The sequence below is a fragment of the Sarcophilus harrisii genome, chromosome 2 (genome assembly GCF_902635505.1).
Source record: "Sarcophilus harrisii chromosome 2, mSarHar1.11, whole genome shotgun sequence".
Lineage (NCBI taxonomy): Eukaryota > Metazoa > Chordata > Mammalia > Dasyuromorphia > Dasyuridae > Sarcophilus > Sarcophilus harrisii.
Window position 1 is genome coordinate 614,810,182 of NC_045427.1, and position 25,891 is coordinate 614,836,072.

Here is a 25,891-nt window from a genome sequence, read left to right on the forward strand (position 1 = left end):
ATCTGGATTGGTTAATTCCTCCATTCTAAACCCAGAACCATTCAGGGTAACTGAGGGATTTGGGAACAAAGTTTCAGTTACCAGAAGAGAGAATAAACCAATTTTTCTTAAAATTAGAAGACAATGTGATGTAGGTGAAAAAGAACTCGATTTGGCATCGAAAGACCTAGGTTTGAGGCCCTGATCACAAAATCTATTCTCCGGGTAACAGTTAACTAGGTTGAGTATCAGTTTTCCTGTGTGCAAAGTGAAGATAACTGTTATTTGTACTATCTACTTCAGGGCTATTGAGAGGATGAAATGAGATAATGTATATAAAGTACTTTAGCCCTAGATTAGTATAATGTCATTTATGACCTAACATGGAGCTGGAAAATACCTGAAGTTCAGAGAGTTAAGTAATTTTCCCGAAGTTACAAAGAACTGGGATTTAGATCTTGGGCAAGTACTGTGGGTGAACAATGAGCTAATCTCAGCAGAGTTGACCAGGCTTGATTACATTTGGAAAACTACCCAGCTTTCAATGAGGCTAAGTTATTGAAGCAAAATCTCTTCTTAAAATCTGCATTCTAAGGGCAGCTAGGTGGTGCAGTGGGTAGAGCACCAGCCCTGAAGTCAGGAGGAACTGAGTTCAAATCTGGCCTCAGACACTTAACACTTCCCAGTTGTGTGATCCTGGGAAAGTCACTCAACCCCAATTACCTCAGCAAATAAATAAATATGCATTCTTTTGGCAAAGCCATATGATTGTAATAATTTAGGTGCCATGGAAAATATGGAATTGTATAATCTTAGCCATCCCCATCCTCTGTCCAATCCCAGGCATGTCAATGGGCTTGAGCAACACTATGACCTCAGAAGAATCAAAATGATAGGAGACCCAAAGAGCAGTGATAAGACATGAGGGTCATAAGTTACCTGCAACTTAATGGCCATCTGTGCTCAAGAAGGGTCATAAAAGATTCCACTGAGGACATGTGTGAGCAAAAATAGGGGCAGCAGGTCTCCCAAATGCTGAGAGTGAAAGATAACAGTCTGGATGCTCAAGTGCTACCTGGGTACCATGAAATAGTAAAAAAAGAAAAGAAAAGTTTCCAAAGGGTTGGATGGATCCTCCAGGATTAAATTTTATAAAGATATGGACAAGAATTTCATTGGATGAGAAAAAACGGAGATAATAACGCAAAGAATCCATGTCACTAAGATCATAGATCTCTCTTAGTAATGGTAATATTAATAATAAAAGCTAGCATTGATGTAGTATTTAAAGTTTGCAAAGTGTTTCATATGTTATCTTCACAGCAGTTCTGTGAAGTATGTGCTATTATTATCCTATTTTACAGATGAAGAAACTAAGGCTGAGAGAAGAGCTGAAAACCCACAGCAGAGTAATCATCCAAAGCTGGACTTGAGCTAACCAGATCTTTGTGACTTGCAAGACTAGCTTTCTAATCTCCTAGCCATACAGGAATAATCACAAATGGATTTCCACTGGATGGACTACTAATATGACATTATTCTTTTCACTACTGCTATAATTCCTTGTCAGTTCCCTCTTGTTATCACCATCATTTCCAGTCTTCTGTCAGATAAATAAAGTCTATAATCCTCAAGTCCACTTTCCTTTTCAAAAGGTATGAAGATTTCACCATAATGTTTGTGAGTCAAGGTACATCTCTGTTTTAGGTTACATTTTCTTTTCTTTTTCTTTAAAAAAATTTAAATTTCCTTTTTTCAACTAATTAATTTTGGTTATACATGTTAATTCATTTTTAAAATTACATATTTCCTTAGAATCATGTTGGGAGAGAAAAATCAGAACAAAAAGGAAAAACCACGAGAGAAAAATAAAACAGAAGAAAAAGAAAAAAAAAAGTGAGCACAGCATGTGTTGATTTACATTCAGTCTCCATGGTTCTCTCTCTGGATACAGATGGTGTTTTCCATCCAAAGTTTAATCGGATAGTCTTGGATCACTGAACCATAGTTGATATGTTGACCATCCCACAATCTTGCTGTGACTGTATACAACATATTCCTGGTTCTGCTTGTTTCATTCAGCATCAGTTCATATAAATCTTTCCAGGTCTTTCTAAAATCAGCTTGTTTGTCATTTTTTGTAGAACAAGAATATTCCATTATTTTCATATAACATAACTTATTCAGCCATTCCCCAACTGATGCTCATCTACTCATTTTCCAATTCTTTGCCACAAAAAAGGTGCTACAAACATTTTGCCTACATGGGTCCTTAGGTTATATTTTCTTATCACCTTTTTGCTAAGCCTATGGTTGTTGAGGGGGGACATTGACCAAGGCAGTAGCTAAGGGATTATAAGATTCTAATCTCAAAGGTAGCACAAGAATTAACCTTACAGCAGAAAGCTGAGGTTTGGGGATGGTGTGGGGCTGAGGTGATATTCCTAGCATAATGCAAGTCATAGGAAGCTGAGTTAGGACTTGACTCCAAGGGAAAATTATTTGACTTCTTGGTGTCTAAGGCTCCACATTTGTTAAAAAGAGGGAATTTCATATGAGGAAAAATATTTTAGCAGTTCTGTTTTAGTGGTAGCAAAGCATCAGAAACTCATGGAATGCTCTTCAAGTGGGGAACCATTGAATAAGTTACGTGAAACACGTGGAATACTCTTTTGTTGCTAGAAACAATAAAGAGCATGTTTCAGATAAGCCTGGGAAGACTTGTATGAACTGATGCAGAGGGAGGTAAGTAGGACCAAGAGAACAGTTTCTATAGTCACAACAACATTGTAAAGACAAAACTACTTGAAAGACAAGGAAAACTCTGATCCACATAATGACCAACTATAATACCAGAGGGTTCATGATGAAATAGGTTGCCCCCCTGAGAGAGAGCAATGGACTCAGAATGCAGTCTGAGATTGTTTTGTTTTTGGACATGGTCATTGTTTTTCTTGATTATACATGATTGTAAGGGGAGCTTTCTTTCTCTTGATTTCTTAATGGGGACAAGGGAGAAAAGATGTATCCTTGTCTGAAAATGAAATAAAATAAAAATTTTAAAAAGAAGTTGAACTCCGTGATCTTTAAGGTCCTTTCTAATTCTAAATCTTTGATTCTAAAGTCAACTAACTTCCAGTTCAATTCCTCTATGTCTTACTGCTTCCTACTCCCCCGCCCCCCGCCACCCCCGAAGAGGGCACTCCAAATTGGAGGAAGAAAGTACAACCAGTGGCTTAGGTTGGGAAGCCCTCATTCTTTTTCTTTCCTCCCTCAAGGGAAGCTTGTCACTGGGGGTATTGTTGGAAGTGAGCAAAGTGTGTCTGGTCAAAGAACTCACCGGAGGAGAATGTTCATAGATGTTTGTGCTGTAGGGCAGGTTAACAAAAATGGGGTCCATGTCCTGCACATCTGTGATGATGATGGCCAAGTTGGCTAGAGTGGACAGGGGTTTGGTCTTGTCTTGGTCCTTAAAAAAATCAGAGAAAAAATTAAAAAAGGAACATATAACATTCTTAAATCAGTAGAGAATACACATATACACACTGACATTCATGTACACATATGCCAGGGATAATATTAAATAAAAATCCACTCTTAAGAATATTTTTGACCCGTCCTAAGCATTTTCTTAATTCCCCAAGTGGCCTCCTCTGAAAATAGGCCTCTCTGTTCACATGGGATTGAGATCTAAGAACACCCTCAAAATTTTAATTTGGTTTAATTCGAGTATTTATTAAACTAAATGAAACTAATTAAACTAAATGAAAGCAGTCTGTTCTCAAAGGGCTTACATTCTTCAGGAGAACAGCATGTACAAAGATAAATACAGAAGATATACAGAGAGATAAATACAGAATTCATACAAGCAATTTAAGGGCAGCGGAATCATTTCCTTTTTTGAAGACTTGGGTCTCTTTATCTTGCCCTGGCTAGAAGGGGAAGCTTTACTTGGATCCCACTCCCTACTTGGGCTGTTGCACCTCTCCTGAAGCAACATGGTGGTCTCCTACTTTTGTGGGCCTGATACAATCAATGCTAAAATTAATCTAGATAGTCAATTGTCAAAGGACCCTGAGCTCAGAACTCCTAAGCTCAAGAAAGCCACCAGTCAAGGCCCCCTCAGTAGTTGAGCTCCGGGTCTCCTTCATGATTTCTGGTGGGAAGAAGGAGTATTAACAATTAGAGAGATGAGGAAAGGCTTCATGTAAAAGCTGGCATTAGAAATGAATGTGGAAGGGAATTATTAATTTCAAGAGGCAAAGGTGAAGAGTGAGAGCATTCCAAATAGAGTGAAGGGACTGGGACAGATTAAGCAGAAACAGAAGGGTGGGAGATGGAATGTTATGTATAAAGAACTAAAAATACTCTCCTTTGACCAGAAAGTTGAATGTGTGAAAGGAAATAATGGAAAACCGATCTGAGAAAATCATTTAGAGTCATACTGTGAAGGGTTTTAAATACCAAACAGATGAGTTTACATTTTATCTTGGAGTCAATAGGGAGCTACTGAAACTTGTGGAGAAGGAGAGTGATATGGCTAGATTTATGCTTTAGGAATATCAATGTGGCAACCGTATGAATAATGGATTAGAGAAGGGAAAATCTACAAGCAGAGACTCGTTAGGAAATTACTGCTGTGGTCCCCATAGAAAGGCAGCTAAGACTTCCTCTAAGGTTGAAAATCTAAGCAACTGGAAGGATGGTGGAGCCCGTGGCAAAGTGGGGAAGTTAGGAAGGGAAATAAGTTTCAGTCAAGTAATCAATCAATCAATCAATCAATTCATAAACATTTATTAAGCACCTACTGTGTTCCAGGCACTATGCTAAGTGCTAAACATACACAAAGAGGCAGAAGACAGTCCCTGCTCTTGAGAAGCTTATAGTTGAACATTTCTGACTCTCAGGAAGGAAAATCCATGATCTGCTGAGACTGCCTGTGTTGCATTTTGGATAGTTCCAATAGTCAGGAACTTTCTTCTGACATTGAGCCTCAATCTTCCTTTGCTTGCAGTTGAGGGATCCTGCCCCCATAGGTCTAACTGGACGATCTTAGATAAATCATATCTCTTCTTCAGGATCAGTCTCCTCAGAAGTCAAATAAAAGTCTTTTAAGCCTTTCTGAACTCTTTAATCCTACTTGTGATTTTAGAAACCTGCAGAAATAACGAACAGCTGGAGCGTCCTGCCATTGCTGGTTAATTTCTTCTGTGAAGTCCACAGTGGGAGGCTCAGGGTCTGCAACTTTTCAAAGATTCTCTATTGCAAAGAAACCCAGAAAGGTCATGTGGTCCAGTCTCCTGCCTCCAAGCAGGTGATGTCTAAAGTCTCTTAGAGAGAGGTGATCTGACTGATTTTAAAGTTTGGCAAAGAAGGATGGATGCTGGAAGCCCATCTTAGTTTTTTCCAAAGCACTGCAGCATGATGAAGAGATAACTGTTGGCAGGGAAATCAGAAGGTCCGGTTCATATCTTGGCTCTGTTCTATACTACTTTTGTGTCATAGATAAATGCTCTCCTTCTCTGACTTTAGAGTTTTCATCTATAAGATGAGGGGAGGCAGGACCAGCTGACTTCCCTATGGCTCATCTCTGTTGGGAAGTAGTTTTTCCCTAGAGATAGAAAGGACCACACTAGACCACCCCCTTATTTTGATATGAGGAAACTGGGATCAAACATAACAAGGGACTTGCCCAAATTATACAGGTAGTGTGCGCTAAAGATGGGGTTTGAACCCAGGTTCCCTGGCTCCAGCATAGAGTGCTCTTTCATCAGATCCCACTTGGCTTTTTCTTGGATGGCTTTCATAACAAACCTGAACCCCTGACAACCTTCAAAATACTTCTTAAAAGACAATTTCTCCCAGTCCTTTGCAGGAGTTGGAGCAGAGGGCAGGGAGAGAATAGAGAGGGAGCTGTCTGCAGATGTGCCACATTGCCAGTATGGCCAGGTATGGCCAGTTTAATGTTTTGATCACTTTTTCTGATTTTTTTATTCTTTTAAAAAGATTCATTGCTGTATGGGATGGCTGGGAAGGGAGAGGGAGAAATACTGGAGAGGTGGGATATGTGAGATATGAAAACAAAAGGCATTAATAACACTTTGCCCAGAGGTGGAAGATGGAAAGTTACGCATGAAGCAAATAGCCTCCTATGCTGTCCTCGAGGACTTTGTTGTTCATGACTCCATTTGGGGCTTTCTTGGCAGAGCTATCGGATGGTTTGGCATTTTCTTCTTCAGCTTATTTTACAGATGAGAAAACTGAGGCAAACAGGATTAAGTGACTCAGTGCTTGAGGCTAGATTTGAATTCTGGTTTTCTTGACAATAGGCTTGGAGCTCTATCTATTTCTGTTTCTTAAACTGCTTTACAAGCCCATTGAATGTGGGAGGGTCACGAAATTATATTATCAGTAAATATTTGATTTGTATGCCTACATACCCAGGGTCACTTAAAATTTCTTGGGTGAAAAGGGGTTGGGAGTGGAAAAAGTTTAAGAAGCCCTTCACTACACTACCTCTCTACCTCTCTAGGACTATGGGATATATCTATATGCATACCTTTACTTATGGAAGTATGGATATATACATGAATATTTCTCCATAAATATGTGTATATACATGAACATATATTTCTATTTCTCTATAAACATATATGTATATATACACACATATTTATTATTATGTTGTCATATTATTGTTAAATTAATACTAACACATTATAATATTATGTATATATAGTTCTCATTTTAGTCTTGGGGATTCTACTATAGCTCTCCAGTGAGATAGAAGCTCTGCTCCTTAGAGAATAGGGTGGGAGGCCAAATCCTCACAAGTATTCCATGAACAAGCAAGGAGCAGCTTGGGCTGACAAAGATGGAGCCAGAAGAACAGGAATGATGATGGGATGGGGACCAGATCCCAGGAGGTGGATGAAGAAGAACTGTATAAAGGGAGATGCTTAGGTGAGAGGACCATTGCCGGAGGTAGAGAAGGATCCCCCTCTATATAATTCTACCTCAGTCACTACTTCTGGTTGGTGATTACAACCATGGCCCCACATGGTCACGAGGTCATTGGGACTGGGCTCCAGAGATACAGGATACAAGATCCTAGGAAACGAGTGTTGCTTCTTACCTGGAAATAGGGGTTTAGTATGTTTTGATTTCTCCCTGGTAAAAGTATACAGCCAGTGGGGTTTCCCCTTTGATGTGCATCTGTTATTTCCCTGGGTAAAATGCAAACTCTAGGATCTGGGTGGTTCTTTGTAACGCCAATGCCTGGTACAGCTTGGTCCATGGCAGATGCTGAACAAATGCTTGTGGACTGAATGACTGATTCAGACAGGTAGCCTGACTTCCCAGCACCACCACGACTCCAGCTGCTCTGATGTCGTTCAGCACGTGCAGGATTCTGGTGGTTGGTGGGAAGTTCCAAGGGACTGGGTCCCTGGGAGTGCCGGCTGGTGGGACAGACACGGCTGCCAGTGTAGACATCGAGTAGGCAGTGTGTTCTCAGAAGGATGCTTGGGCTGGTTCGCTCTAGTGCCTTCCTGGTGCCCCCTTCCCACTCTACTAGGTACTAAAATGAGCTTCCCACAGAGAGATGCCAGGGGCACAGGGTACAATGCCATCTCTAAAGTGACTCAATAACACAACCTCCCTGCTCATGGAGAGGGCAGAGAAAGACATTACCACAGCAAAGAATGACCATTGGTGGGAGTTCTTGGGCCCCCCTCTCCTCTTGCAGCTTCAAGGACACACGGCCTGATTGCCAGGAGATTAGCGGTAATTTAGCTGCATTTGCCATGTATTCACCATCACAGCTTGGGCACGAGCCTCTTGATAACCTGTGGTCATACAGGCTCCCACCCGCCCACTTGATGTACTGCTATTGCCCTGAATTACCTTAACACAAGGTGAACATTACCCAGCAAGTGTACAGTGTGTGGAGGGGGCACATGTGCGCATGGAGTTATGAGACTGGCTCTGGGCACGGGCAGTGGGTGCTATGCTGGTCTCTGGGTGTGGGGAAGCATGGAGAGTCTTGGGTGGGCACAGACAAGAAAAAAAGCCCCTGGAGGATTGTCTAATGTTCAGAATTTATAGTGATGGCAGAAAGAGACTTGGAATTTGTATGGGGAGGAGAAGGAAGATATTGATTTCTCTTCCTGTTTTAAAAAAAATATTTGTGGGGTCAAGGAATATCAGCTGGAGAGGTGGAAGACACCGGGTCTCCAATTCATTTAATACATGAAAATAGCGAGGTTTAAGGAGGCAAGTGACTTATTCAGGACCACATGGGTATCAGAGATACACAAGTGCTCTTTCCACCAGACCACACTGCATCCTTTCTTAGTATCATGTAATTCTTTCCAAACCAATTAATTTTTCAGTTCTATGAAAGTGAGGGCAGAGGACAGGATTTTTGTGTTTCTTAGCCTCTGGACTATGAAAGCCCATGTGTCTGATTTTGATCCCATCTCAGGTCCCATCTCCCTCCTCTCTCTTCTCACCTGGCCCCCAGCAAACTTAGCTTGGGGGTGTGTGTGTGTGTGTGTGTGTGTGTGTGTGTGTGTGTGTGCAGCTCCCTCCTCCGGCTCGAGGCTCCCCACCACTTCTCTCCCTCCATGCCCAGATTGCCAAGAAGAGTGCACCAGGTGGCAGTTTTTGCAAGATGAGCAAACGAGTCCTGGAGGGCCAATAGGGACGAGCCTGGCTCCTTCTGCTGCTGGCCCGAGCCTTTGAAAACTAAGTTCTCAGGGACCGAGAGAGAACACCTATGCTCTGGTGAAAATGAAGGTGGGTGGGCAAGGAAGCATCTCGGTCCCTCAGCTCCCCTATCTCTAAGTCTCTACTTTAGAGACTGGGGTCAAGTTTTAAAAATAGAAAAGCTGATGACAGAACAGCTTTCCTGCCCCCAAAGTTCTACTATAGTAGAACATGTATTTTAAATGGGGTCAGGACGCATCTTACACCTGATATCTCCATTTTACACAGATGAGAATAAGAGTGGTTGTTCAGCAGTGTGAACGCACCTCCTAGAGTAGTGTGAACACACCTCCCAGATGGAGTCGAATTCCTGTGTCCACCCAGAGAGAACCTTTTGTTGCCCTGTTCTACCATTCTACTCCAGGGAGGATGGGGCAGGTAGGAAACTACCAGGATAGGAAGAGTCACAAGCCCCCATCCCTCCATAACTCACCGTGGCATTGACCACAAGCTGATAGGCTTGAGTGACCTCATAATCCAGTTCACGAATCACAGTGACGATGCCCCGGGCACTGTCGATGGCAAAAAATTCTGAAGGTGGCTGGAAGGAGTAAAGGACGCTGCCCCCTGCTCCCAGGTCAGGGTCTGTGGCGTTCACAATGAAGATGGGTGTTCCCACCGGGGTGTTCTGGGGAAAGGAGAAAAGCAAATAAAGGATGAGTTGGAGTGAACAGAACAGCTGCATCTATCAGTGACTATTCCCCCAAAGCCCATTAGTTTCATCCCTTCAACCAACCAAACCAAAGGCTTTGTCATTTTTATTCTGAGTGGGTTCAAAAGACTTTAAAATGCCATATCTATTTTTTTATGATGGCCTCCTGGTAGCTGTAACAGTCCCCGATACAGTGATCGTCATGCTTGCCCCGGAGTTCCATATTCATCCTCAAGCCCCTGTTTCTTGGCACTGCTCATCAGTCAAGATTGGACCACTTCCGGGAGCAGAATGAGAGGCATTGGGCACCTGTAATTTTCTAGGAGGCGAGAGGTCAGAAGCAACGGGACGCTCTCTACTTCCTCATCCCTTCTCCATTTGACCCATGTCCCTGGGAGACTTTGTCTGATGATCAGACGTTAGAGATAGAGATGTGACACATTGATTTCTTTAATTATGGAAAATTCAGTCTTATTCTTTATGAGAAAATGAAGACATAATCATGTCCCTAGCTACCCAAATGATGCTAGTTTAGATGGCCTCTGTGCCCTCAGACAGAGGTCTGGGCCCTAGGGTCATAAATGTAGAGATGGACAGAACCACAGAGAACAGCTGGTCTGAAGGCCTCGGGAGGTTAAGCATTTTACTCCAACTATCACAGAGAGAGGAAGCTCATGAGAGAATTTGAACTCAGGTCCGCAGTCTACAAAACTGAGGCCTAGAATAAATTCTACATCCTCCTCATTCCCAGACAAGGTTGAGGATCAGGGCAGGGATGTTCACACAGCAAATTGTTAACTGCCTTCCCATAAACCATGGCTTCTTAACCTGACATCCATGTACCCACAAGGAGTCAGAAAATAGATGTTAGGGAGTCCCTGATGTTGGATGGAGAAAAATAATACCATCTTTATTTTTCATTGGGCAAGTGAAAATTAGCATTTTCTTTATAAATGTAGGCAAAAAAGTGTGATTCTGAAAAGGGGTCCAGAGGCCTCCACAGGGGTGACAAGCCCCTGCTCATCTCCTTCTTCAATGTTGGGTCAGAGGTGTAGCCCAGAACTCCTGGTGTTTATTGTCTTCTTCTACTTGACCACCCCTCCCCTCAGGCACCCTGTCCAGGGTCCCCAAGAGTGGGGTCTTCTGGCAGGAGGGTCAAGTGTTAAGGGACAAATTTCATATTTGGCTTCTGCCCTCAGAGCTGACTGGAGCCAGGAAAATTCTAAAGACATGACTGTTTAGGCAGCTTGACAGTGTGGGAGAGACACTAATTTCATTAGGAATCACCCAGTTATTACTTTAAGGCATTGTTCTCAGGACCTGGGCCTCCAGCTTAGGCAGAGACGGAAGGACTCTGGGTGAGGGGGAGAAATGTCCCAATAGGGAACATAACAATAAAGGTTTTCATCTCTAAAATTTTTGCTCTTAAAGGATAAAAAGTCTGATTGGCAAGAGCAGTGCTATGAGATTAAACTCAGAGGTTGGTTTCAGAGTGGCTCCTGGCAAGCCAAGGATTTGGCCACTCAGAGGCAAACAAGAGAGTGACTGTGTGGTTAAATCCAAGTCAGGGCCCGGGTGTCTTGACCACAGTTATTAAGGAATAGTATCTTCTCTATTGGAGACCATTAGCAAAATGGTTTCCAGTATTCTCCAGGTTCTTTTGATGGATGCAAGCTTGGGGTATGAATGGGTTGAGGGTAGGAACAAAGGTGGGAACAAGCCAGAGGTGTGGGCAGATCTTCCACAAAGTAGGACTGGTCCATCTCCAGTGTTCCAGACTGATGCTGCCTCTATCTCCCTCAAGGATTCATCAGTGGTACATGGAGCCTCCACTCTTCCCACCATTTTCATTTTGCTAGGCTCTGGTGCCCCGGCCTCTGCTTCTGATTCAGCCATTTATGTGTGTGTGTGTGTGTGTGTGTGTGTGTGTGTGTGTGTGTGTGTGTATGTGTGTATACATACAGACATATACATGGTAGAGATAGCAACTATAACCTGTGGTATTATGGGTACAAGGAATTTCCAACTACCAGAGGGAGACAGAGCCAAGATGGCAGAGTTGCCCAATCTCTCCCCTAAACTGCCTTAAATTCCTTTAAATGATGCTTTTAAACAAATTTTAGAGCATTAGAATACCCAAAAGGATGGAGTGGAACATTTTCCAGCCAAGGGAAACTAAGAAGTTCAGCAGAAAAGGTCTCTGACAGCAGGGTGGGAGTCCAGAATACAGTCCCAGTGGAGACTATGCTAGTATAACCCTCAGACCCAGTGCAAACCCCAGACCCAGATTCAGCGCGACCTCTGAATTAATAGCAGTGACTTCTAGACCTCTCATCCAAAAGATACCAAAGAAGACCTGAAAGGTCAGCAGAAAAGGTCTGTGGAACCAGGAGGTGAGCCCAGCACACAATTGCAATGCAGGCTGTGTTAGTGTAGCCCCAGCCCTGGCCCCAGTCCCAGCCCCAGCCCGCATAAGTGAGATGGGACCTCTGAATCAGGAGCCTTCTGGGCCTCTCTGCCAGGAGACACCAGGGAGGACTGGGAAGTTCAGCTGAGAGGCTCTGTGGCACCAAGGTGGGAGACAGCACAGGTCGTACCAGTACAGCCCAACCCCAACCTCTATGGCCCCAGCATCAGCAAAGCAAGACTCGGTTGCTTTAGCACACTAGAGCTTACAACTATGGTGGGACTCCCAAGAGCTCCAGGGCAGAAGAATGCTTGTGGTCAGATTCCTAAAAGGATCTGTCTGAAGACAGATGCACAAAACCCCTGCAGCTTGGGACAGTCTACCCTTCACCCTGGAAACAGAAACCTACTTACTTAAAAAAAGAATCAAAAGTCAAATAATAGGCTAGGAAAATGAGCAAACAACAGAAAAAGTTTCTGACCATTGAAAGTTATTATGGCAAGAAGGAAGATCAAAACACATACTCAGAAGATGATAACAAAGTTGAAGCTCCTCCATCCAAAGCCTTCAAGAAAAATAAGAATTAGGATTTTCTTCCCTTTATCTATCAGGGAAGAATGGCACCTTCTCTCCATTTTAAAGTGTTAACTCTGCCTAGAGCAATGAGGGGTAAAGTGATTAGTTCAGGGTCACACAACTGTTATATACTGTAGGTGGGACTTGAATCTCGGCTTTCCCGGCCTCAAGAAGGTCTCTCTCTCTGCTCTGTCTTTCTAGAAGAACTGGCTAATGGGGCATTAGTAACAGGGAGATTTCTGGAGTTCTCATTGGCTTACAAATTATATAAATTACTCATCAGATCCTACAGTTTGGGTGTCAAGTTAGCTTATTTATTATATAATGACAAAAATAGGTCCCAGACAGTTAAGTAGTTTGCCATGGTCACACAGCCAGAAAGTAGATTATACAGCATCTGAAGCCAGGTCTTCTGACAGTGCCATAGTTGCCTTAGAAATACATACATCTCACAGTTACACATTTCTAAAACAATGCTTATAAATACACTCAAACCCTGGTGATAAGATTAATGAAACCAAGATAGAGGAGCAGTTAACTGTTACTAATTTTAAGTGAGTTGTGTGCAAAAATATTTGTGGCAGCCCTCTTTGTAGAGGCTAGAAACTGGAAACTGAGTGGCTGCCCATCCGTTGGAGAATGGCTGAATAAATTGTGGTATATGAATGTTATGGAATATTATTGTTCTGTAAGAAACAATCCACAGGATGATTTTAGAAACTTACATAAACTTATGCTAAGTGAATGAGCAGAACCAGGAGATCAATGTACACAGCAACAACAAGATTATATGATAATCAATTCTTATGGATCTGTCTCTTTTCAACAATGAGATGATTCAGACCTTGTGATGAAGAGTCATCTACACCCGGAGAGAGGATGATGGGGACTGAGTATGGATCACAACATAACATTTTCACTTCTTTTGTTGTTGTTTGCTTAGATTTTATTATTTTATTTTTTTCTCATATTTTTTCCTTTTTGATCTGATTTTTTTTTGTGCAGCAAGATAACTGTCTAACTATGTACACATATGTTGGACTTAACATATATTTTAATATATTTAACATGTATTGGATTACCTGTCATCTAAGGGAGGGGGTGGGGGGAAGGAGGAGAAAATTTGGAACACAAGGTTTTGCAAAGGTCAGTGCTAAAAAATTATCTATGCATGTGTTTTGAAAATTTAAAAAATTAAAAAAAATTTTAACTGAGTGATTTTAACTGAGGTAGGAGGGACAATGAAATGTCCCACAGGAAAAAAAAAATTAACTGTGGAAGGGAAGTCCAAACTTAGCCAAACAGCCCTATATGTGACATGCAAGGAATTTTGTCTCTGGGCCTTACTTTACTTATCTAGAAAATGGGAAAAAACTACTTGTAGTATCTGCCTTCTAAGGGCTGTTGGGAAGGAGAACATTTATTAAGTGCCTTCTGAGTGCTTAGCATTGTGCTGGCCATTGGCAAAATAAGCATTGAATGGTCACTCCCTCAGGGAATTTACATGGAAATGGCAGTATATACACACACAGATGTATACGTAGGTATACACGTGTACACATGTACACAAACACACAAATATATGTACAAATCTGCATGTACATTTTTATGCATAACTGTATTTATACTAGATACATGTATGTGTACATATGAAAACCAAACACTGCAAATTCAATGTAACCTTGGGATAGGGAACAATGCAAAGGTAATAGCTAGAAAGGTTGTCATGCAGAAGCTGGTGCTCAAACTGGAGAATGAAGGAAACTGGAAGGAGATGGAGGCGAGGAGCGAGGGCGTTCCAGGCACGAGATGCAGCCCAGGCAAAGGCTGAAGATGGAGCATGTGAGGAGTACCAAGAAGCCCAGTTTGCCTGCATCATTCAGTGTGTGGTGGGAAGTAGAATGGCATGGAAGAGAACCGAAAAGCATGAATTAAGCATTTATTATGTACAAAATACTACACTAAGCTCTAGGGATAAAGACAGAAAAGCAAGATAGTCCCTCTTCTCAAGAAGCTTAATGGGAGAGACAATTCTAGTATGAGGAAAAACATAGGTAGGAGGGTGTTGTTGCAGGGGAAATGGAAAGGTCTTTTGGAGAAGAGGTCTCTGGAAGCAGCTCATGCTTTCTGAGCCAACTGGATCCTTTGAAGCAGTGGTTCTCAAAGTATGGTCTAGAGAATCCTGGGGATCCCTGAAACCCTTTTAGAGGGTCTACAAATTAAAAAATAGTTTTTTATTTTAATATAGTAAATGTCTATAAATATAACCCAGATAAACAAAAACGTTTTGGAGAGATCCTCAATAATTTTTAATAGGATAAAGATAATGAAAACAAAAGTTTGAGAACCATTGCTCTTAGTGGCAGAAGATGCTGAGTGAGTCCAGGACAAGCACAGCTACAAAGGATGCAGACTTATATACAAATACATGAAATATACAAAATAGAAAACAGAAAAAGTATAAGAAAGTATAAGAAATGTTATAAACTAGAAAAAAACTATAAATTAGAATAGATTGATAAGACAATTCATTTTTATTAAAAGCCTCCTATATGCCAGGCACTAAGAATAGAGATGCAAATATTGAAATGATCCCTATCAATGTAGAGCTTACATTCTCATGAAAGTATGTATAATGTGTGTATGTATATCTGTGTACATATATTTATACACATTCACATATATATATATATATATATATATATATATACATATTTATATTCAAACCTATCTCCTCCCCTCCCTTGTACATATTCAGTATAGCTACAAAGTGAATACAAATTATCTGGGTATAGTGTATATATGTGTATATATACATACATATACACATACATAAACCTATATGGCAGATGTCTATATGCACACATGATGAAATGTTTTACATTGAATTCTTGGGGCTGATTAGTAGCACTGACCAGAGAGACAATAGCTTAGCTTGGGTAAGAGAAGGGTTCCAGTAGTAGTATCTATAGAATAGCTGTTTTTGTTACATCATTCAGAGCCAGAACTGAGAAACTGCTCATGACACATGGTGGAAGTATACCTGCAAAAAAATATGGTATGCATATATGTACATGTACACATATAGGGGTGCAGCTATATCAGGTGCAGTGAGTAAAATGTTCAACCTGGGTTTGAATATGGTCTCATATACTTACTAGCTTTGTGACCCTGGTCTACTCATTGAACCTCTACCTCAGTTTCCTCACCTGTAAAATTCTACTTCTCACACTGTCCATCTTCAATAAGTTTCCTTCATTCCCCCCAGTTTGATATCCCCTATTTCATAGGGATGTTGTGAAAATAAAATAAGATAATATTTGTAAAGTACTTGGTATAGCATCTGGTATATAGTAGATGCTTAATAAATGCTTTTTTTCCTTTCTTCCTCTTCATACATACACATGGAGATGCAATTCACTATTGGTGTTGGTGGTTGTAGCAGTAGTAATAGCAGTATAGAAAGGGTGCATTGAAGATAGAGCTGAAATATAATCAAAATCTATCACATTTATATGGAGTTTTTATGTTTGTGAAGCACTTAGATCTATTAAACTGATTTTATCCTCACAATAATCTTGGGAGATAGATTTATTATTATTATTATTATTTGACAAAGAAGGAAACTGAGGCTAAAAGAGTTTAAGTGCTATGCTAAGGATCACTTAGCTAGCAAGTGTTTGAAGCAGAAATAGAACCCAAGCCTCCAACCCTAGCCATTCTCTCACCCAGCTACCTTGTAAGACATTTATATCCCTTAAGAAAGCGTTGAAAATTGCTTTTGTCTATTATTATCCACCTGAGGCTTCATAGTAGCATTTGGGGCTTGCCTTAATCTCAAAAATAACAACCTTTATGGCATGGAGAGTAGAATGTTCTGCCATTTAAACTATGTGAATTGATTAAAAAATAAAATTTCAAAGTCTTCCTAATTGTGCCTCCAGAGTGTACCATGGACAAGTCCCTAGTTCTGGCCTTGAATAATGTCATGAAAAGAGTTCCCCTATCCACACTACTATTTTCTCTTACCATCTTCCTTTCCCTAAGCAAGCTGAGCCACTTGATCTCTGGCCAGTACCAGAAATCAGCCCCCCAGAATTCAATGCAAAACACTTCATCAACACACAGTTCATGCCATATGAACGTAGCCCCATAAGTCAAGATGGACATGTTTAGATTTCAGAGCAGTGTCAACCCCCTACGTTGCTGATAAATAGCATTCCTGATCACTCAGCATCCGACTAAACATAGAATCTGTCTAGAATTCTTAAAATGTAGGAGACTGGAAATGACTGTGAAAATATCAGATCTCACGAGGTGCAGTGCTTTGAAGATGGGAGGGTATATAACCTGTTACTCTTGGTGTCATATTGGCTTTTCAATTATCAGAGAGGTTAAGTCAAAGCTCCAGGAAAATGGGACCAAGAAGGAAAAATTCTAGCTGAGGGTCTGTTATTGACTTTTCTGGATTGTAGAAAAAGTAGAATGGTATAGTGGAACAAGCAATCTCTGCAGAGTCAGAGAATCTGAGTTCAAATTCTAACTGACAATCATTAACTTTGTGACTTAATTTTTCTCTGCTCATTTTCCTCATTTGTAAAATGAGGGTGTTGGAATAAGTAGCTTCTGCATATGTGATTCTGGGCAAACAACATTTCCTTTCTAGCCTACAGATAATGTAAGATTGGATTAGATCAGAGGTTTCTCACCCTTTTTTTGCTTATATTCCTCTTTGGCAAATTGATGAAGCCTATGAACCCCCTTAGGATTTCTTTCATTTTTAAATGCATAAAATAAAATACATAGGATTATAAAAGAAATTAATTATATTGAAATATAACAATCAAATAAAAAAAAATTCAGTGACTCCCGGTTATGAACCCTTGGTCATATGAACCTTCTTCCCATGTAATTTGGAAAAGATTTCTAAACTAGTCAGGCAAAGACTTACTCATAAGGAACCAGGATTGGTGTGAGATGAGGAGGAAAAATAATCTGATTGATCATTTTACTTTCTGAGAGTACTATGGAGAAGGGTTGAGAAATGGCTCCTCTTGATTTGTAAGGCCATTGCAGGGACCCATTAACGAATCCCCTGGGGAAGAATCCTATTCAGAATTGACTAAAGTAGACCTGGTGAGTGATAATGAGGGTCATGGCAGTGAGGGAATATGGACAAAGATATCATGGAAGCAGAATTTGGAGTTCTTTAATATTTGATCAGATCTAGGAGGTGATAAAGAGGGATGGATGAGAAAATGATGGTACTGAGGTCTAAAACATGAAATAATGCTGGTATTACTGACATAAATAATAGTCAGAAGGCGTTCTAGCATAGGGTGAAGGAAAGATAATTAAATCTGGAGTTAGATGATCTAAGTTTGGCTACCCTTTCTGAGGGTAGCCACCTGTGTGGCAATGGATGGGTCACTCTAGTGCTCTGGTTCCCAGATTAAAAGGGATGGGAACTGGAATAGATGGCCCCATGGTGGCTTGAAGTCAGGAAGACCTGAATTAGAGATGAAAAAGTTTTTTGGTGACATTTGTTCATCAATGAGAGGAGTCAGGATGGTGGCTAGATAAGGTAATAAAGAAACAAGAGAAGAGAAGTTTTCATAGTAGGAGGATCTCAACAAGCTTATAGGCAGGTGAGGGGGAAATGTGTACAGAAGGAAAAGTTGAAGTTGCATAACTGAGAGGGGAAGACTGGGATTGGGGCAGCTAGGTGGTGCTACAGTGGATAAAGCTTGAAGTCAGGACTCATTTTCCTGAGTTCAAATCTGACCTCAAACACTTTCTAGATGTGTGAGTCACTTAATGCAATTTGTCTCAGTTTCCTCATCTGTAAAATGAGCTGGAGAAGGAAATGACATTATCACTCCAGTATCTTTGCCAAGAAAATCCCAACTGGGGTCTCAAAGAGTTGGCCATGACTGAAATAAATGGACAATAACAACTCATTCTTCAAAGCCTAACTCAAATGTCATTTTTTCCCATAAAGCATTCACTTACAATCTCCAGAAGCAGAAGCATGCTGGCAAATGTTTAACAATGAATTCTCCAGAAAGTACACGGGACACAAGTTTACATTTCATCTGTATTATCAGCACTTTCTTAAGTATAGCCATTCAATAAAACAATTAATCAGGGCCTGTTTCATAGCATTTGCCAGAACAGACTTGCTCTGCCTTGGGTGGCCAGGAGGCAGAGAACTCAACTATGAGTCAGAAAGACTGCTAATGAAGTGGTTGGTAGCCAGGCAGACTCAAGACCTGGATATAATCATAGGGAGAAGAATAAAATCACCCCAGAAGAATGGCTGTGCGGCTCCTTTTCAAGTGTCCCCAGACACCCCTTTTAACATGCAAATCCTCTCAGGTCACTGGCAATTATCAGTATGCATGGTGGTGATGAAGTGTGAGGGAGAGGGAGGGCAGTGAATCAGACCCTTTGATTATTGTACTTCTCACAGTCAACCAGATGAGCCAGGAAGAGAGATGCATGGGCTAAACTGACCCCTGTCTTCCTATCCAAGGTCAGGAAGACCACCATATGAAGGCTGGGGGCTACTCTCCACTCTCTGGTATTTGCCCCAGGGTCACTGAGACTCTATCCTGGAAGGCTCCAGGGCAGATCACTGTTATGAAAAGTGGGCCAGATGATTCTCTGGGGCTTGGAAAATCTCTTCTCCTCTCCTCCTCCCCGAACCTCCTTTCCCATCCTCCTTAGCATCTTCCATCTACATAGCCACTGCAGTTCTTGGTTCTGGCAGTAGCTTCAGATCCTTATTGGCTACAGTTGAGGCTCTGAGGTCAAAGTCTACCTCAGTCTTTCTAACACAATCCCAGATAAAGCAAGCTCTGAGAATCCTGCTTTATTAAATTACTCTTTTAGTTCATTCATTCATTTATTCATTCAATAATCATCCATTTAAGCACTTACTATGACCCAGACACATTGCTAGTCCCTGGGGATAAAAATAGAAAAAATAAAACAATCTTTGTTTCCAAGGAGCTTACATCCCAATCAACTAAAAAATACAATATGTGTGTATGTGTATGTGTGTATTCATATATATGAATGTGTGAATACACATGTATTCATATATAAATATATATATATATGAAATAAATACAACAATTTTGGGGGTGGGACAGCTGGGGGGGAATCAGGATAGGATTTTTGTAGAAGGAAGCACTGGAATTGAGCCCCTTGATAAAGCTGGGGATTTTATGAGGTAGAGGGGAGTAAGGACAGCTTTTCAGGCAAAAGAATGGAAGGAGAGGGTGAAATGTTATACACAGAAGTCACTGTAGTAGTGCCTTTGAATAAAAACACCTGATATTTAAGAACTGCCAGTAAACAGGGCCAGGTGGCAACATAGTGCATAGAGTGCTGGGTCCAAAAGACTCACCTTTCTATTTGCCTCAGTTTCCTCATCTGTAAAATAAGCTGGAGAAGGAAATGGCGAACCACTCCAGGATTTTTGCCAAGAAAACCTCAAATGGGTCTTTGGAAAGTCAGACATGACTGAATAGCAACAAATGAGAAAGGCCACTGAGAAAATCAGAAGGGACATAGATAAGCTAGAGTGTGTTTATGAAAAGGTAATGAGAACAATAGCATTCATCTAGCACTTTGAGGTTCATAGAGCTATTCACATACATTGTCACACTTGATCCTCACAACAACTTGGTGAGGTACTACTATTATAGACCCATTTTACAGCTGGGGAAGCCCTTAAGGCTTGAGCTGGGACTGAGAAACGGGGTGAAGCTAGGATTCAAGCTTGTCTTCCTGACCCCAAGTCCATCACTCTAACCACTGCACCATCTAGTTGCCTCCTTGGGAGACCAAGATGGTAAAAAATCTTGTAACTATGCCTTACTTCAGCATTGGCTAGAAAACAAAAACAGAACATATTATTTACTCTGGAGAAAATTGAAAGGTATGATAACTACATTCAAGCATTCCAAGGGTTGATGAGAGAAAAAGGGATTTGACTTGCTCAGCCTGAGAGGTAACAATTATGATTGTTGGGTATAAATTAAAGGGAACTGAATTTGGTTTAATCAAAGGGGGAAAAACCCCCTAACAATGAATAGAAAGCAATCCAAAAATGGAATAAAATGTTTCAAGGGGATATTGAGATCCCTACCATTGGGGGGCATTTAAACAAAGGTTGGATGGATCACTTAGCAGGAATATTGTGAGAGGGATTCCTGTGAAAGGTTGGGTTGGTCTTTCCTACCCATGAAATTCTATGATCTTATAAAACACTACTGCTCTTCAGGGGCTGCTTTAAAGTGGGCCACCTTATGCATTTGAGAGAAAAATAAATCTTTTTTTTTGCTTTATTCCTGAGGTGACAAGGGAATAGACTACTGGAAAGTTCTGCTGTGCTAGGAATCTTATTCGTTAATAATAATGATAAATAACCATATTTCTCACATGCAGTGTGAATGGCATTATACTCTGGGTTTTGGAGGAAGGGACTTGGTGTGTTCAGTAGAGCATTAGAAGTAGGGACAAACACTTTGTAGGGAAGGTGAGAGGGTATGAGGGAGAAAGAGAGAGAGGGAGAGATCCTTAAAGAGAAAGGCAACTAGAAGGAGATAAAGGGTGGCTGGGAGGAAGGAGGGGAGGAGTAAAGAAAGAGCAAAAAAGAAGAGGTGACAGTAAGAAATGGGAGAAACTGGTGGAGAGCAGGAGAAATAACCAACAGTGAGAACAAGAGTGGAATATAGAAGGAAAGGAAGGAGAGAAAGGGGAAATGATGGAGAGAAGACTAAATGGCGAAAACAGGAATGACACAGTATTATGTCATTTATAATTACAGCATCATTCATATCATTTTCTCCTTTGATAGAAAGACAGCCCCGCTTAAAGGAAAGAGCCAGATTGGAGACCAGAAGAACTGGGATCCTACCTGATTCACTTACTACTTGTGTGCTCCTGAGCAAGTCATTCCCATGCCTCAGTTTCTATGAGACTCAGTTTCCTCATCTAGGACCTATATAGGACTGGATTACTGAGAGGCTCAAATAAGACCAAAAATGTAAAATGTTTTTAAACTTTAAAGTTCTATATGAATGTTACTGATATTGTTGTTGTTAGAGATATCCTGTGAAGTAGATGGCAATGTGTGTGTGTGTGTGTGTGTGTGTGTGTGTGTGTCCCCTATTTTATTGTTAAGGAGACTTCAGCTCAAAAAATTTCTCATTAGTGATATTATTACTAATAATAACTATATAATATTCTAAATTAATTTAACTCTTCCTTACATTATCTGATTTAGTCCTCATTGCTTATATTTATATTCTGATTTTCTTGGAGTTATATTATCTGATCATTTTGACCTTATGAAGTGATGTGGGTTAGTCCCATTTTATAGCTGAGAAAACTGAGACCTAAAGAACAAAAGTGACTTTTCAAAGTCACATGGCGGGACAGATTTTGTTCGGAACCAGTTCTTTTTTCAATGCCTCTTTTGAGTCAAGCAACTTGTCCAAAGGAAATGAAGAAGCAGAAATAATAAGATATAGAAAGGAAGGGGAAATTCACAGAGGGAGAGGGAGTATTAGAAAGGCTCAGAGAAAATGAATCAAAAACAAAATAAAGTGACAAAGAATGAAGAGACAAGAATATGAGAGAGAAAACACGAAGGAAGGGAGCCACAGACATTCTTCCATTTTTAGGGTGCACCCTGCTCCCCTGTTCTGTATGTCTACGTCTATGTCTCCATGTCTGTATAAAATCCCCCCTGAGCTCTCTGGCTACAGCTGAGACATGTTCATTGGAAGTACCATCTCTAAAGGCCTGATGAATATTTATGAAATACATGCTAGATGCAGTTACAGTCTTTAATATCTTATGATAAAGCCTTTTTTAAAATGCATTAGTCATAAATTTCTGACAGATGGTGTTCTGCCGAGATGCAGGAGCATCAGAGAAGCTTACAAGGGGCACAGTCACTCTTCTCAAGGGGGTACAGCATCCCTACTACCCCATTTTCTAATCCATGGAGGTGCATAGAAGACCTCAGAGCAATCTCAGGGAAGTAGGGGAAGGCTGGTAAACTTAGCCAGGGGTTGGAACATCTGGCTGGACTCATTAGAAACAGAGCCAATGGGGTACGGCTAAATGTCTAGAACTATAACTAGAGGATCTGGAACTGGACTCTGGTTCTCTTACTCAGTATCTATATGACTATGGACAAGTCACTAACCTAGAACTTCAATTCCTTCATCAGCCAAATAAGAAGTCTGGATGGAGAAGTAATCTATCTCTAAGTCTATGATTCTATGAGCCTCTGGTGAAAATCCAGGAAATCATCCTGAAAATGTCATACATCTTGGTACAGAAAAAGCAAAAGGAATGAGGTACAAGAATTACAGGATTTCAGTTATCTGGAAAAGAGAGCACTAATGATAGTCTTTAAGACTATAGATTTTCTACAGTGGAAAAAGTGTTACTATTCCCAGAGGAATGAGGAAATGACTTTCTATCTTAGCCAAAAGAAACTTATATTGTTAGATGTTGAGCCATAATAAAGGCAGGTAAGCAAGGCAAATAAAATGGAGGGACACAGAAAAATAGATAAACTGTATATCTACTCTCCTAACATATCACTTAATCTTTGTGTGTCTTGGTCTCCTCAACTGTGTGTGTGTGTGATGTGTGAGTGAGTGTGTGTAAGTGTGTGTGTGTGTGTGAGAGAGAGAGAGAGAGAGAGAGAGAGAGAGGAGAGAGAGAGAGAATATGAATATATAACATCCCAGGGTTGTGAAGATTTTGTCTTCCAACCAGAAGACAAAATCCAATAAGCCTTCAGTCATGTAGATTCTTCCTTCGCAAAGACTTCTACATTTTCTCTCTTTTTCTACCAATACTGATCTAGGCAAAAAAGGACCTTATCACCTTATGACTGGACTACTGCAACAACCAGACTTCTCTCCCATCCATTCTGCTCTGAGCTTCCGGATTTAGCTTCCTAAAAGCATAGGTTTGGTCAGATAAGACTTGCAATAACTCCCTGTTACAAGAAAAAATCTATGGAATCTTAATTTGAATATGACTCCTTATCTGACATCTGGCACTCAAGTCCTTGACCTTTAAAGGGTCTCTCACATGCTAAGAACTGTTTTCTTCCTTTCCCTTCTCCTACATTTGCCTACTGCTGAACTGTCCCCATGTACTTCCTATTTCCTTTTTTTTTTTTTAAATAACTTTTTATTGACAGAGCCCATGCCTGGGTAATTTTTTACAACATTATCCCTTGCACTCACTTCTGTTCCAACTTTTCCCCTCCCTCCCTCCACCCCCACCCCCAGATGGCAAGCAGCCCTATACATGTTAAATATGTCACAGTATATCCTAGATACATATATGTGTGCAGAACCGAACAGTTCTCTTGTTGTACAGGGAGAATTGGATTCAGAAGGTAGAAATAACCCGGGAAGAAAAACAAAAATGCAGTGCTTCCTATTTCCTCCAGCCAATCTCTATTTGTTGACATCCTTCAAGGACCAACATAGATATCATCTCTTCCATGAAGCCCTCTAGATTTTTACATCTGGACCTGAACGCTCCCTTCTAGAACTTCACATGGTATGTTATTTCACTTCTCTCAACACTTAACACTGTACTTTTCATGCAGAAAGTAGTTAATAGATGTCTGTTGAATTATTTCCTCAGTGACACTGTGAACTTCCTAAGAGAAGGAATTACATCTTACATTTCTTTGGGTCTTCCCTACCTTTCCCCCATATCTAGTACAATGCTGATACCCATAGGGAGCATTCAATAAATATTAGTTAGACACATTAATGCACAAATGAATCTGGTGGACATCAGGTACAGCAATGGCACAATGAGGGAAAACCATGGCACTACCTGATGCAAGGGACCTTGGAGGAATCCTCATCTTACTGTCACCTCCAGTGTGGATTAAGCACCAATGCCTGCCATGGGCCATGATCTATCACAGGCAACTGATCTCCTTCTTCCAGGAGCCCTCAAGGAATCAAAACCAGTCTCATCAAGGAAGTGAAGGTGGATCTTTTGAGATAGAGTGTTGGGTCTGGGAGAATTTATGAGATTAGATGAGCGCCCTTCCTAGAGTTAACTTGGTAGAGGCAAAATTAGGGAAGAACAACCGGGGCTTTTCTGGGGTCATGTTTAGAGGGAGCTGATTTCATAGAAACAAAAAAGCTTGATATATAGTTAGTAAAATGATTAAATTAAAGCTAGAAAACTGATAGATGTCAAGTAGGGATGAGCTCTTCTATTCCCTTGTCTGCCCAGAAATGTCCATACATTGGTACTCCATGGTCTCTGCTTCCTCCTGCCTCTTGCTTGACTGAGGGAGAGCTTCATGTTACTTACCTTTAGTATAGTTTGTTCTGCTTTCTCTAGAGAAAAAAATTCCCACATAGAATTCAGTGTCTAAAGGAGGTTGAGCCAAAACTATTCAGGGTTAATATTACTACTACTCTTCTGCTCCCTTCCCAAACCCTGATGAAAGGTCTAACAGATATAGTCAACCTGGCTGCTTGGGGGGTAGCATCTATTATGGGGGCTGTGGGAATGGGAAGATTCAGATGATGTACTTGCTCATTTCTCCTGCCATGTTGTAGTTCAGCCTCTCTGAAATCTCTTCCCACTGATTTCCTACTTTCCAACTTATATATGACTGAAAAGTTAGCTTTCAAAGGACTTTCAATGTCATCCAGAAGAAAGAGAATTTGAAATCTAAGGCCCTGAGTTCAGATTCACACTCTACTACTTATTAGCTGGAAAATCTTAGACAAATCATTTAACATATTGGGCCTCAGTTTCCTTATCTGTAAAATGAAGGAATCAGACTAGATATACTCCAAGAAATCAATCTTATGCCCAGCCTTCTGTTTACTGAGAACTTTCAGTAACCCTTAGCCAGGGAGTTCTCATTCAAGATAAAACACTACTTTCAAACACCCTTAAAATCATCTTCAGAATCTTTTGTATATTTTTTAGCAGTTCCTTTACAAAAGGCTCCAAATGCTTTCTCAAATGTCCTTAAATTTATGCTCATAGCATCTATCTGAGCTGTCTGGGCAAAATCACCACGGGCTGGGCACATGGAGACAGATATAGGTGATTAGGATGCAGAAACATACACATAAGACCCCATTACAGAAGGCACATATCAAGGCTGGCAATCTGGCCCAACAGCTGGCTGAAGGTTAGAGGAGACGTGCAAAGGGAATAGAGAGGGACAAGTTGAGGCAGGAACTACAAATGGTCACTCTGGTGACTATACTGCCCTGGCATCTGCACTGGTTTAATCTCTGACCCCTCCCCCTAAAACACATTCTGTTTACATTCTTAATTTAGCCACAGAGATGGACCATTTCATTAACTTTAGTATATATGTGTGTGTACACACACACACACACACACACACACACACATATATATGTATGCATGTATAAATCAGAGTTTTTTTTTTAAAGAACCTTGATTCT

At 40.8% G+C, this 25,891-nt stretch overlaps 1 protein-coding gene across 1 annotated transcript in view; it reads right to left on the reverse strand.

Annotated features, from left to right (window-relative positions):
* CDH23 (cadherin related 23) overlaps positions 1–25,891 on the reverse strand; it is a 575,832-nt gene that overhangs the window by 307,349 nt on the left and 242,592 nt on the right. Inside the window, exons 7-8 of the mRNA XM_031956552.1 lie at positions 9,182–9,376; positions 3,320–3,448 (exon numbers count right to left, since the gene is read on the reverse strand). Of these exons, the coding sequence (XP_031812412.1) occupies positions 3,320–3,448; positions 9,182–9,376 (324 nt within the window). The remainder of the gene's footprint in view (positions 1–3,319; positions 3,449–9,181; positions 9,377–25,891) is intronic.